At 42.1% G+C, this 14,283-nt stretch overlaps 2 protein-coding genes across 6 annotated transcripts in view; one reads left to right on the top strand and one right to left on the bottom strand.

Moving 5' to 3' along the window:
* The window catches only part of ZFYVE27 (zinc finger FYVE-type containing 27), a 668,411-nt gene that overhangs the window by 256,197 nt on the left and 397,931 nt on the right, over window positions 1–14,283 (bottom strand). The window lies entirely within an intron of this gene.
* ARHGAP19 (Rho GTPase activating protein 19) overlaps window positions 2,189–14,283 on the top strand; it is a 29,909-nt gene continuing 17,814 nt past the window's right edge. For 2 of the 3 annotated variants that reach the window (XM_042458795.1, XM_042458794.1), the window contains exon 1: window positions 2,189–2,273. In XM_042458795.1, coding sequence (XP_042314729.1) covers window positions 2,191–2,273 — 83 coding nt within the window. In that variant the 5' untranslated portion in view covers window positions 2,189–2,190. Of the gene's footprint in view, window positions 2,274–10,668; window positions 10,897–14,283 lie in introns of those variants that run through there. The other variant, XM_042458796.1, reaches the window with a different exon arrangement.

Below are 14,283 nucleotides of genomic sequence, written 5' to 3'. Positions count from 1 at the left end.
ATATTAACTATTTCTGATTATCTTACTAGCCAAAATAGCTAATGTGATTCTAGGCTGCATCAATAGGAGTATAGTGTCTTGATGGAGGGAAGTGCTACTCTATTCTGCTTTGGTCAGACCTCACCTGGAATACAGCGTGTATTTCTGGGCCTCATAATTCAAAGATATTGACAAGCTGGAACATGTCCAGAGGAGGGTAACCAAAATGGTAAAAGTCCTGGAAACCACACTATATGAGGAGTGGCTGAGAGAGCGGGGTATGTTTAGCCTGGAGAAGAGAAGATTAAGAGGTGACATAATAGCCATGCTTAAATATTTGAAAGGATGTAAAGATGGAGCAAAGTTGTTTTCTGCTGCTTCAGAAACAAGGACACAGAACAATGGAGTCTGTTTCTTTGGAGGTTTTAAAACATGGCCATCTGTTGGGAGTGCTTCCATTGTGTATTCTTGCATGGTAGGGAGTTGACTAGATGGCTTTTGTGATCTCTTCCAACTCTGTGATTCTCTAATTCTATTATATAATTCCTAATTAAGATTTGTTACACATAACCTCATTTTTTCACAGAAGTTCATTTTGCTATCTCTGAATCCCCATTTTGTTTTGTTTTTAAATATAAATCTTTGTTTTACAAACAGCCTTGCCCTATTAGGGCAAAAAAAGATATTTTTAAAAGGACAGTATTCACCTACTGTGGCTTGGAGAGCTCAACTGCATTGTAAAAGTTGACAGAAAAGCTTTACAATACCAGCCCTGGGCTGTCTTGCCCAGAACCTTAACCAGACCTGTGGCTACTAGAACTTAAACAGTTGTATAAATTATTCCAATTGGGGGAAGATGAGCCCGTCTAGATGTTACTGGACTGCAGTTCCCAGTATTTTTCCCCATTGGGTATCCTGATTAAGCGGATGGGAGTTGCAGTCCAATGTTCCCTCCAGCCATCAAAGGCTAATTCTATTTCAGTGGATAGTGGATGGAAGCCTCTTGTATCTCAGAAATAGGATTGGTCTCCAGAGTTGTAGCCCAACACTCAAACCACTACTCCAAGATGTCTTTCTTATGGTGACCCTGAGGGCTGCTAACCTCTTAGCATTGCCTCTTTATACCATACGCTAAGGGGCTTTAAGCACATTTTTAAAATATTTATTTCATCTGTATGCTGCCTTTCTCCCAGAAGGGACCCAAGGCAGCTCACAGACGAAAAACATGTCAAAAACATTCAAAAAATTTCCAAACAGTGACACCTTTAGTTTTCTGTAGATTTTTGGGGCTATGTGGCCATGTTCTAGAAGAGTATGTTCCTGGCGTTTTGCCAGCTTCTGTGGCTGGCATCTTCAGAGAATGCAATAAAGTGATACCTTTATTGGCCAACTGAAATGCACAATATACTTGTTGCAAGCTTTCGAAACTCCACTTGTTCCTTCACCAGGCAATCTTGCCAACAATTTGCAGGCACCTGACTAACATCTCCAATATTTTGTCTCCTCCATCTTGCCTGATGTGAAGAAGTCAGTGGAGCTTTGAAAGCTTGCGACAAGTGTACAGTATTGTGCATTTTGGTTGGGCAATAAGGGTATCCCTGTTTGGTGGGTTTTTGTTTGAATTTGCTAAATGGCCAACGCAGCTACACTTGCGTATTTTCTGGATTGTCAAAAGCATGTTAAAAACAAAATCTAAAAACACTTAAAAATTACATTATATTTATACGCACACACAGTGTGTGTGTGTGTATATATATATTATAATGTATATTTTATGTAATTTTATATATAGATGTTTGAATTGTTTGAATTTTATAACAATTTTAAGGGTTTTATCTGTGAGTCACCTCAGGTCTCTCTGGGGAGAAAGGCAGGATATAAATGAAATAAATAAAACAAATAATAAATATACATTTACATTTACATTTACATTAGATAGATAGATAGATAGATAGATAGATAGATAGATAGATAGATAGATAGATAGATAAGGTGTATGTGTTAACATTATATATACACACACGTTAAAAGACAACTAAAACACTCATAAAACTACATCCCCCATAATCCTTAGCGCCCTATAGTCCCTTCCTCTCTTTCCCATTGTGCTCGAGCCCGCGAGGGTGGTCGTTAAACGGTTGTCATATTCGAACGGGCCAATGGCTGCGTTCTAGGCGGCGGGAGAGGGCGGGACTGCGTCGGAAGCAGCCAATGGGAGGGGCTGGCGGCAGATATGAAATGGCGGCGGAATCAACGGTGATGGGAAGAGGCGAAGGAGGGAAGCTGCTCCGCAGGTAGGACCCGAGGCAGGGAGAGGCCTTGGGGTCCCCTGTGAGGACAGAGAGAGGAGGGTGGCTTACTGGTCCTTGGGGTAAGGAATGGAGGGGGGCTAATGGGAACCTATGGGGCTTCCGTTATGGAGGAACCGAATCATGGACTCGTAGAGTTGGAAGAGACCGCAAGGGCCATCCAGTCCAACCCCATTCTGCCATGCAGGAACTCCCAATCAAAGCATCCCCATTGACAGATGGCCATCCAGCCTCTGTTTAAAGACCTCCAACGAAGGAGACTCCACTACACTCAGAGGAAGGCGTGTGTTCCACTGTCAAACAGCCCTTACTCTCAGGAAGTTCCTCCTAATGTTGAGCTGGAATCTCTTCCTGGAGCTTGCATCCATTGTTCTGTATCCTGTTTTCTGGAGCAGCAGAAAACAAGCTTGCTCCCTCCTCAATATGACATCCCTTCAAGTATTTAAACAGGGCATCAATCCACTCTTAACCTTCTCTTCTCCAGGCTAAAAATACCCATCTGCAAATTTGATACGTTGCCCCCCTTTTGTCATCCAAGTCATTTGATAAGGCGGTTTGACTAGCACTGGGCCCAGACAGAGCCCTGTGGATGACATTGTGGGCATACTATCAAATTTGCATTGACCCAAATTAGGAGGAATAGGTTAATACTCCAGGGGCCAGGATCAAAAATTCAAAATGACCTGAATCGACTAGAAAGCTGGGCCAAAGCTAACAAAATGAAATTCAACCGGACTGTGGTTTTGCTTCGGGCAGGACAAATAAAATGCACCGATCTAGGATGGGTGACACCTGGCTGAATGACACTCGTGTGAAAGGGATCTAGGGAGTCCAAAGTAGACCCACAAGTTAACATGAGTTAATAGTGTGATGCAGCAGTCGATAAAAGGCCAATGCACATTTTAGGCTTACATCAATAGAAGTATAGTGTCTACAATCAAGGGAAGTAATAGTGCCACTCTATTTGCTTTGGTCAGGCCCCACCTGGAATATTGTGTCCATTTCTGGGCAACACAATAAAAACGGATGTTGAGCAACTGGACGCGTGTCCAAAAGAGGGCGACTACTCTTAAATGGTTGAAAGGTCTGGACACCATGCCCTATGATGAATGACTCAGGGAGCTGGGGATGTTTAGCTGGATAAGAGGAGGTTAAGTGGTGATATGATAGCCCTGTTTAAGTATTTGAAGGGAGTGAGTCTTACTGAGGGGGAGGCAAGCTTGTTTTTCTGCTGCTCCAGAGAACAGCAGGATCCGGAGCAGCAAGGATGCAAGCTCCAGGAAACGAGATTCCCACCTCAACATTAGGATGGAATTTCCTGAGAGTACGGGCTGTTCAACAGTGGAAACCACCACTCCTTCCTCGGAGGTGTGGGTGGCGTCTCCTTCCATAGAGGGTCTTTAAACAGAGGCTGGTTAGCCATTTGTGGGATGCATGGCATGGGGGTTGGACTGGATGGCCTTGCTGGGTCTCTTCCCAACTCTACTATCCTATGATTTTATGACTAGGACAAAACCATGTATCACAGTCATGCATTTCTCATCAGTAAATCACATTGTTCAATAGGATTTACTCCCAAGTTAATGTGCAAAGTGTTTACAATCTGTAATAAGCTTCCCCTTGCCAAGGCACAGAAACCTGCCCATCTTTTCATAGTTTTTCGACTTGTGAAGGGCATGCGTGGCTGGAAGGACAAGGTCAAACACATTCTAATATGGAAGAATACATTTTTGGACGGAGGCTGGTTTGAGTTTCCCAGCAATACACATGCTGGCTTACAAATTCATGTGTAATATTACCAGAAGCAAAAGACTACCACAGTTTTGACACCTTCTATCAAACTGTGCTCTCTCATTATAATTAGTAAAGGCACGGAAAAAAATTAGAAGGCTGCCCGTGCTTACTTTTCATTCATAGTGAAAAATTAACCGGTTGCCTTGGCGGTTGTTCTATTTGGTAGATCATTCTGAAATGCACTCAGAAAATGCCAGTTGATAAATGTCTTCAGACCGAGGAGCTGTCTAGGTTATTTCTTTCATGCAGATTTGTTTAAAACTGAGGCTTGAAGTATGAACAGATTTTGCAAGGAAGTTTGGGACTGGTAATGTCAGACTAGGACAGGTGCAAACTGCTTCCAAACTAGAGCTTCAGACATTGAGGAATCGATGGCAGTATAACAGCCATATCCAGAGAATGCTTTGGCTGAGCAAGGGCTGTGGGCAAACTGGACAAACTACAGGATTGTATTGCCGCATCCCTTTATACTGAAAGCTGTGACACAAAGAACATCTGATATTGAGAGGATGCGAAAAAACAATAGCTGTGTTGGCCAAAAGAAAATTTAGAATCTATGTAGTAAAAATCTTTAATAGGCTAACTAAAAGGCATAAAAATCTGCAAAACATTCAAGGTATCATAGCAGGTTGTTTTCAGATGTGGGGAATGGGACTGATGTTGAAAAATCATAGCATTGGCCCTGGCAAATAAATTGTATAGGCCTGTTACAGGCAGGCCAAATAAAGGCTGCTTCGAGTCACTTTGGAGGTATGGTATTTCAATGATGTATGCGTCCTAAGAGTCCAAAAGCCACACCAAAGCCACGCTCTGTCCTAAGGACTGGAGGCAGCTTTGGTGTGGCTTTTGGACCCTTAGGACTCATGCATCATTGGAAATACCATACCTCCAAAGTGACTCGAAGCAGCTTTATTTTTGGCCTGTCTGTAAACAGGCCATAGTCTCAAGTCATACAAAAGGGTATGGCAATCTGCTTGAAGCTTGGAAATGACTATGGCTTTTTCCGTTTTTTGTAGCAAGCATGTCATGGTATCATATTTCAATAGTAACATGATGAACAGGAACTACATTACTTTACTGGAGAAACAAACCATTCCCAATGGGGCACACCCCATTCAAGCCTATGGGTTTGAGTAAGTGCGAGTCTCTGTTTTCGCTTGGGGGTCCGGAACAGATCCCCCATGGAAAACGGAGGGGGTCGACTGTATTCATTTTTTCCATAATGTGTCCGAAGCATGACGCCTCGTTTAGTCCTCCCTGGCTTGATTGCTCTAGAACCCCATTATTCATCTTGGTTGTCTACGACTGTCTCAGGACCTTCTCCAGCACCACATCCCAAATGAGCTGTATTTTCTTTCTACCAGCTGCTTTTTTCCCCCTCACTATCCAGCTCTCATCCTACTCTGATGTGGGGCACATCTAGTAGCTCAAACTATTCCCTCACTTTCGTGTTCAGCGTTATGTCTTTATTTTTATGATCTTGTCCTTTTCTTTTCCTACTGCTCTTCCCAACCCCCGCCTTCCTTTTATAACTTGACTTGCAGTTGCCACTTCTGATCATATCTTAATCTAAGCGTATGGGAATCTTTGACTATTTCAACTTTTCATTATCTCATCAGCTAGCAGTTGCCACCTGTGGACATCAGAACAAGCTCGTATTCTTGAAGTTGTTTTCCAGCCCAGCCAATGTGCTGTCTCTCCCTCCATCTTGCAATGAGAACAGCCAAAACAAATTCACAGCCTCCATTCTGTTTGTTTAACCTGGCAGCCGGAGCTTGTGCACCGGCTCTATTTCTTTCCTAACAAACCCGAGATCACACCCCCTTCCCCGAAATCCAGTGGATTCCTTCTTTCCGCTGGGGTTTGGTTCAAGATCCCCCGTTCGATTAACAACAATCCGTGGATGCTCTACGTCCCATTACGTATCATACATCCTAACAATATCTGTTGTTGTCTCTTACTAAATCCAAACAAATAATCACGGTTTGATATTTGAAATTTTACTTTTTTGGAACATTTTCAAACCGTAGATGCTTGAATTATAAAAAATCTGTGTATAAGAAGGGCTGACTGTAGGTTATTTCTCTAGTGTAGAGTGAAGGCATCACTAGGCGTCACCCAGTGCAGCAACTCATGGTGTCACACCCCCATTGACCTCCTTAGTAATGTTTCGTGTACTAATTTATTTATAAATTGTAATTCTCATATATCATTGAATGTAATGGTAATAGTTGTGACATAAACAAATAGCAAAATTAAATGTATACCTTTAAATTACAGTATCATTAACATAATAAATGTGTTCACATATACATAGTCTCATGTGGTTAAAGTGAAAATTTGGTAAAATGTGATGTTTTTAAAGAAAAATTTAAAAATGTAATTAAAAAAATTAAATGGTTGCTTATAGCGAAAATTTGAATTTTAAAAAAATTTCACCTCCCACAAAGCCTCTCCCCATTCACACCATATTTTCAGCATTTTAAAGAGATACATTTTTGCTAAACAGTAGGTGTTTGAGGAGCAGTGGCGTCACCTCCCTTAGGATGCGGTCCACATCCCCTGCACCTTCCTGGTGACGCCACTGAATGAAGCCAGAACTATGAATCCCATGAAATTTGAATATCATACTAAACAAACCAGACTGAAGGCCTATGGCTTGTTTGGCTGCTCCTACTGTAAATATGTTGAGCAGGATATCGAGCACATGGCTCACAAATCAGAAGCTAATGAAAGCAAAGTTTTAGATGTGAATCTTGAGCATGATGGATTTCAAAGTCTCAAGCAGTTGAGCACGTGGGATTTTACACAAATCTCCTCCAGAGTTGTAGTCCAATGCTCCAAGATGCCTAGATTTGCTACTTTAAATTAATCAAATACTATAATACTATTAGTCTGGTTCTCCCTTGAGCCTTCTCCTCATTATTGAACTACGGCACTGGATTGAGATTTCTGAGGATTATGTTCCAGAGGATTTGGTTCTTTTGGCAAGGGTCATTTTACTCACATACTGTGATTCTGTCCCCAGCTTCAGTCTTACAAAACAAAACCACCTTCCATCAGAGCAAGCATGATATCCCCCCCCCCCCCCCTGCCTTTTTAACTGGAAAGAGAGAATGGAGAATAAAACAGCAACACCAAAGACTACCGTAATCTACTGAACACTGAGATACCATGGTAATAAAAGCCAAGGGAGTCTAAAATGCAAATTAAACAAGAGCTCAGCATTATCTGACAACCTTCCAAACTGCTCCTTTCTAAGGTTATACAAACTGAGGGAGTGGGCTGCTTGCATCTTTAACATGGCTGCAGTTCAGAGCTTTCCCTCCTCCTATTGTGTGTGCCCAGCCTGTCTGAAAAGGGTTCTGATTATATGTGCTGTCTTGCATTTCCATTTCATTAGCACTAATAATAGGCAGGCATATTTCTGTGCGAGGGAGTGTTGCTGATAAAGTGACCTTTCTGAATTACAAAATCCAGTACTGTAAAGTGTAGCACAGACGATAGAGGTTTCGGCTATTCCCAGCTGTGAGTCTTTAATCATGAAAAGTGTGAGTGGAATGCTAGCTATACAGTATAGGCAGACAAAAATGGACCACAAGTCAAGCTTGTTTGTGTGTTACAGCATGCCCCAAGTGAATGAGCTCAAGAAAAAAGCTGTAATATGAAAATCCTACAGAGAGAAAATAAGCAAAGGCTTGAATCTTGATCTTATACATGAAATGTAGTTGAACAATGAGAGTTTTTTTAAAAAAGAAAAATCAGAAGGGAGGATGTTAAAAAGCTTTCTGTCAGATATTTGTACATACCATAGTTCTGGTATAAGGTGACATAGGAGAAAGTTCTAGAAAGTGAGAATGTTAAATCTGATGGAGGGACAAAGAAAGAGTAGAAGATCTTGGATGAAGTGCTAAAGTGACATGTTTTGAATGGATTCCACTTTAAGAGATTATAGCCACTAGTAGTTGTTGTTGTGTGCCTTCAAGTCATTTCCAACATACAGCAACCCTAAGTGAACCTATCATGGGGTTTTCTTGGCAAGATTTTTTCAGGGGAGGTTTGCCATTGCCTTTTCCTGAGGCTGAGAACATGTGACTTGCCTAACGTCACCCAGTGGGTTTTGTGACCAAGCTGGGACTCAAACCCTAGTCCTCCAGAGTTGTAGTCCAATGCTCAAACTACTGCACCAGACAGGACAAAAGGGGTACATCCACACTGAAGAAATAAAGCAGTTTTACACCTCTTTAACTGTCATGGCTCCATCCTGTGGAATACTGGGATTTGTAGTTTGGTGAAGCACCAGAGATCTGGAGACAGACCAGACTGATTTCCTCACTAAACTATAAATCCCAAGAATCCACAGGATGGAGCCATGGCAGTTAAAGTGGTGTCAAGCTGCTTCACTTCTGCAGTGTGGCAATAGCCAAAGGTCAGCTAAAGACTAGGACAAAAATTCTGCCTTGGATGTAGAAGATAAGAAACATTTGGAACAGCATTGTGGTGTTTACATGATCTAATGATGGAATTAATGACAGAGATCATATTTATCAAGGCTAGAGAGAAATTCAATAGCAATGCCATTTGTCTATATTGTGAAGAAACTAATAAAAAGAAGAGCGAGTGGGAAATGGGGAATTTTCAGAAGGGAAAAACTGATGATAATAGAAATCAGTGGCTTGATGACTACGTCATAGTTTATTAATTAATTAAACTATTTCCTCCTGCTCTCCATCAAAAAATTACAGGGAAACATACCATTAAAGCAATAGAAACAATTTAAAACAATTCCAGATAAAAGCAGTAAAATAATTTAAATAAGATAAAAACATATTAAACAGCTCACCAAGTTGAAACATCAGGAAATGCTAAAACGGTTGAAGCTATAGACATATTTGTTGTTGTGTGCCTTCAAGTTTCTGACTTATGGTGACCCTAAGGCGAATCTATCATGGGATTTTCTGGGGCTAAGATGGCATGAGGACAGGTTATTCACCTGTAACTGTAGTTCTTCGAGTGGTCATCTGTGAATTCACACAAATGGGTTTTATCTGTCCCTGCGCAGTGAACACAGAACCTTCTAGAGTCACTGGGCAAAGTTAAGTTTGCAACATTCTGAAACGTTTTGGCGGTAGCTCTGCCCATCCCGATATAAACCCCTAACAGTCCTGTGCCTCTCCAATTCTCTTTGTCTGCTGTACTAGCAGCTTCAGAGAACTGTTTGTGGAATTGCTATTCTTCTCCCCTCTTGTGAGCCTTCGCCTGAAATTCTGGTGACCCAACTCGATCTGGGCTTGGAGTCTGAGAGAGAAATTCAGGAACCTGACCCTACGGTCTTGACTCCATCTTCAACCATGGTCAACCATCCCCCGGAGCCTCTAGATCAGACTTCGGCTCATCCGGACAACTGAATTGAAGTTGGGGTCGAGACCCATCCAGAGCCTCAATAACATTTCTGGGACTGAGATGGCATGACTTGCTCAAGGTCACCAAGTGGGTTTCCATGGCCAAGCAGGGAATAGAGCCCTGGCCTCCAGAGTTGTAGTCCAACCCTCAAACCATTACACTAAGCTGGCACAAATGGACATGTACACCTAAATAAAAAAAAGTATGTTCCAAAGGCCATTTTTAATTTGGCACCTACATTGCCACTCAACATTTGGTCCTCCCAAGAACAGCATATTCCAGGATGCCATAGCAAAGAAGTCCTTCATATTCTTCATGGAGTAGGGGCCCTCCAGCAGGTCTCAGTTCTTGAACAGGTCAATAATAATAACAAGGAAGAGAACTGTGAGGAGGATACCAGAGCATACAACAGAGCGGGGAAGCTGCCTGAAGACTGTCTTATGAATATAAAATGGTGAGACAAAAAGGCAAAAATCAAAGTCTGTGGTTTTGCAATACAGGTGCTTGAATAAGAGTGGCATTAATTGCACATAGTAGATGTAGAGAATGGAATTGCTCAGATTGAATGTGGAGAATGGATAGCTGGGAAAGCAAGTGGTGATGCAGAAAGTCTATAAAGTAGCTAAATGAGACAAATATGCGATTAAGGAAATTGCTATTGCAGAAGAAAGGGGAGTTGTTTCAGCCTAGCTACTTTAACCGCATGTCCCTCTGCTCTGCACTGTATCAAGTAAGCCTTTAATCAAGACCAAACATAACTGAAACAATGGCATGTTCTTTTTCAATTTATTACTGTCTTCCCTTCTTCTAATGTTCCATCTGCCAAATTTTAGATTGCTGTTCATTAAGTCAAACACATAAGCTCTGCAGGCTAGGGACTGGTTTTATTGTATTCTGTCAATCACCATGCACAGTAATTGTGCCAAATAATATATGTACATGAATAAGGGAAATAAACCAGCAAGAGCCCAAGAAATGCCCTTGATACTTTAGGGGCCTAATTCTAAATGAAATTGTTGGACAGTTGTTGTTTTTCCAGAGGGGGGTTGCCTAAAATAGCAAACTCATTAAAATAGTAGTTTGCTACTAAAGGCAGAATTTATCAAGCTATATGTCACAGGAAATTTCATTCCCTTTTCTAGTCTAATTTGATGCAGGTCATGTGGCTAGCATCCCTGCCCCACAGAAAGGGGTATAAGTTAGTTGATCTGAATTGTGCCTTGGCTCTACACATGAAGGTCAATGTGTTTGTGCCAAGATGGCCAATAAATGAGTCTTTGTGTTGTTTAGTGTGCATGGAATTTGCATAGGCTGTGCTGGAGCAGGCAGATCTATTTCTGAAAACAAGGAACAATTTCTTCTTGCCGTGTCGTTGCTTCCCAATGCCTCACCAGAAGCTTTCAGCACTTGTGTAAGAGATTTGACTTTCTATGTATTTAACCAATAGGTACTATCAGATTTTGTAGAAGTTAAGAATTTAAAAAGTCTCAAATGTTTGCTTCTTGTTGTGTATTGCTTGAAAGATGCTGGGTTTTTAGTTCAGTGGGCTTTCCTTGAAGTTTGGAATAATGGCTGCGGCAGTTGGGGAGGGAGTGATGGATAACTGGCATAGCTGTTTTATAGAATGAACAGCTTTATTGGGCTAAGAGGTTAATGACTGTTCAAATTGTCCTTAGAAGGCAATGTTAGATCCAGCTGGATCATACGAGAATGTGGAGAAAGCACATTTAGCAGCAAAGCTGGCCTGACTAGCATGTATGAAGATAGCATAATGGACAACAAGCATGAGGTCAATCAGCAATAATGCCCAGCTGCTTCAGCTGAACTGCTCCATCTTGTTCTTGGCTTGTTTAGCACAACAAACTGCAGGATGCCCAATGAAGTAACGCTAAAATCAGACTGCTCTTGGCAGCTTATTCAAAGAGGCTGGAGAAAGCTGCTCTTCTGTATGGTCTGCTGCCTTTTGGGTGATTTTGCCAGCCTCAGCTCTGGTTATTCAGATCCTCTTATCTCGATCCAGCTCATCCGCAGTTGATACTCAGGCAGTTGACACTGCCTTGCTATTTCAGCAGTTGGCAAATGTGGGCTGTCAGGTGATGGTTTTCAATAAATTGGACAAAATAAAAAACAACCCACTGTATCAAGAAAACATACCCAGGAGTAGCTGTGTTGGCCATGTAGCAAAGCACACTAACATCCAAAATCTACAAAGTACCTTTTTTTGGCCAACCAAAATGCAGGAAACACATGTTACAAACTTTTGAAGCTCCTTGGTTTCTTCATCAGGCAAATATGTTAAAAACCATATAGGATTTTTAACAGCTTTGCCTGATGAAGAAGCCAGTTCAGCTTTGAAAGCTTGTCACGTGTGTTTTATGCATTTTGGTTGGCCCAAAAAGGGTATAACTATATTGTAGATTTTGGATGTTATTAGTGTGCACTACCAGTAAAAGTGAAATATAAAGAAATTTGATATCCTTGCATAGATATGAATATATTGCAAAAGCTTTATTGTGGACTGAATGTAAATTTCATTATCAGCTCTGTTCTTGATTATTTCTACACTTTTTCATTGCTTTGAAACATCTTTTTCTGCAAATATGCAGATATCAACCTACAAAAACTTGTTAAATAATCTTTTTTGTTAAAAGGTAGAGAAATGTTAGTGTTCCTTTATGCCAATTATCTTGTAGTAACAAACTTTGGCCAGTTATATGACCTGGTCTATAACTTAGGGGAAACTGTGGTCCAAAACACACTGCAGCAATAATCCAGTTTGAGACTAGTTTAACTGTCCTGGCTCAATGCTAGATAATTCTGGGAACTTTAGTTTTGTGAGACATTTAGCCTTCTCTATCAGAGAGTTCTGGTGCCACAATAAACTACAATTCCCAGAATTTCCTAGCACTGAGCCAGGGCAGTTAAAGCGGTCTCAAACTAGATTTCGAAGCTTCCACTGGCTTCTTCATCAAGCAAAGTGTTACAAAGGAAACAGGAGAAAAAATTGAAGATGTTATTCACAAGCCTGCATTTTGCTGTTTCTCTTATTAGTCAAGATGGTATGGAGGGGCATATCTTGCAGCCTGGCCCCTCCTCCTTCTGGCAATGTGGCATCTGTCAAGAAAATTTAATATGATTGGCATGTTTTACCTCAACACCACCTAAGGTTTTCATGATGCATCTGAAGTGAGAACATAATATAATAATAAATAATAATTTTTTATTTATATACCGCCCTGTGGCGAACCAATCCAGGCGGTTTACAACATTAAAATAACATAACAGCATAAAAAATATATTTCCCTCCCCCCTTAAAATGTTATTAAACAACATATCTAATTTAAAACCACAATAACTAGTTAAAATAACAATAAATTAAACAAAATAATACCAACCAACAAACCACTGCAACTTCAGTTCTAAAGAAAAGAAAAGGGGGCTTTGGAGAGATTACTGAGGAGGGGGGAGATCCTGAGATATTTCAGTCTGGGAAGGCCTGCCTGAAGAGATCCGTCTTGACAGCCTTTTTGAAGCTGACCAAAGATGTTAATTGATGGATCTCGTCCAGCAGGTCGTTCCAGAGCCTGGGGGCGACAGCAGAAAAAGCCCTCCGGGAGGTCGCCACAAGCCTCGATTTTTGAGGCTGCAACAAGTTCCTCCCAGAGGACCGGAGAGCGCGGGAAGGATTGTATGGGAAGAGGTGGTCTCTGAGATAGCTTGGACCCAAGCCTTTTAGGGCTTTAAAGGTAATAACCAACACCTTGTACTGGGCCCGGAAACCAATAGGCAGCCAATGGAGGGACCTCAAAACCGGAGTGATATGGTCCCTTCTAGATGTTCCTGACACAAGCCTGGCTGCCATGTTTTGAACCAGCTGTAGTTTCCGAACCAGGCACAAGGGTAGCCCCATGTAGAGCGCATTACAGAAGTCAAGGCGTGAGGTTACCAGCGCGTGCACAACAGTCTCGAGATCCCTTACTTCCAGAAAAGGGCACAGCTGGAGTATCAGCCGAAGCTGATAACAGGCGGTCCTGACAGTCGCATTCACCTGATCTGTCATCAGGAGCGACGAGTCAAGGAGCACCCCCAGACTGCGAACACAGTCACTAGAGGAGAGTGTGACCCCGTACAGGACTGGTGGTTGCAACCCAATTCTTGGTTTCGGGGTTGCTACCGTGAGCACCTCCGTCTTGTTCGGATTCAGCTTCAATCTGTTTTTCCTCATCCAGCCCATTACCGCCCGAAGATATTCATTGAGAGAAGAGATGCCATTAGAATTCGAAGCCGACGAACGAGACATGGAGAAATAGATTTGGGTGTCATCAGCGTACTGATAGCACCCAACACCATAACTCCGTATGATCTCACCCAGCGGCTTCATATAGATGTTAAACAACATTGGGGACAAAATAGCTCCCTGAGGGACCCCACAAAGGAGCTCCCTCTTTCTGGAGCTACTGTCCCCGAGCAGCACCCTCTGGGACCTGCCCGAGAGGAAGGACCGGAACCACTGCAATGCAGTGCCTCCGATACCTAATCCCCCCAAAGCGGTCCAGAAAGATGCTGTGATCTATCGTATCGAAAGCCGCTGAGAGGTCTAAGAGCACCAACTGGGTCACACTACCCCTGTCGATGCTCAGATCATCAGTTAAGGCAACCATGGCAGTCTCAACCCCAAAGCCTGTCCTGAAGCCGATCTGAAATGGGTCTAGATAATTGGTTTCATCCAAGACAGGTTGGAGCTGAAGAGCAACTGCCCTCTCAATTACCTTGCCCAAAAATGGCAGCAAAGAAACAG

Source organism: Sceloporus undulatus, chromosome 3, assembly GCF_019175285.1.
Source record: "Sceloporus undulatus isolate JIND9_A2432 ecotype Alabama chromosome 3, SceUnd_v1.1, whole genome shotgun sequence".
NCBI classification, from domain to species: Eukaryota; Metazoa; Chordata; class Lepidosauria; order Squamata; family Phrynosomatidae; genus Sceloporus; species Sceloporus undulatus.
The sequence above is the reverse complement of the archived record's forward strand: the minus strand, read 5'-3'. Positions and strand labels throughout refer to the sequence as shown.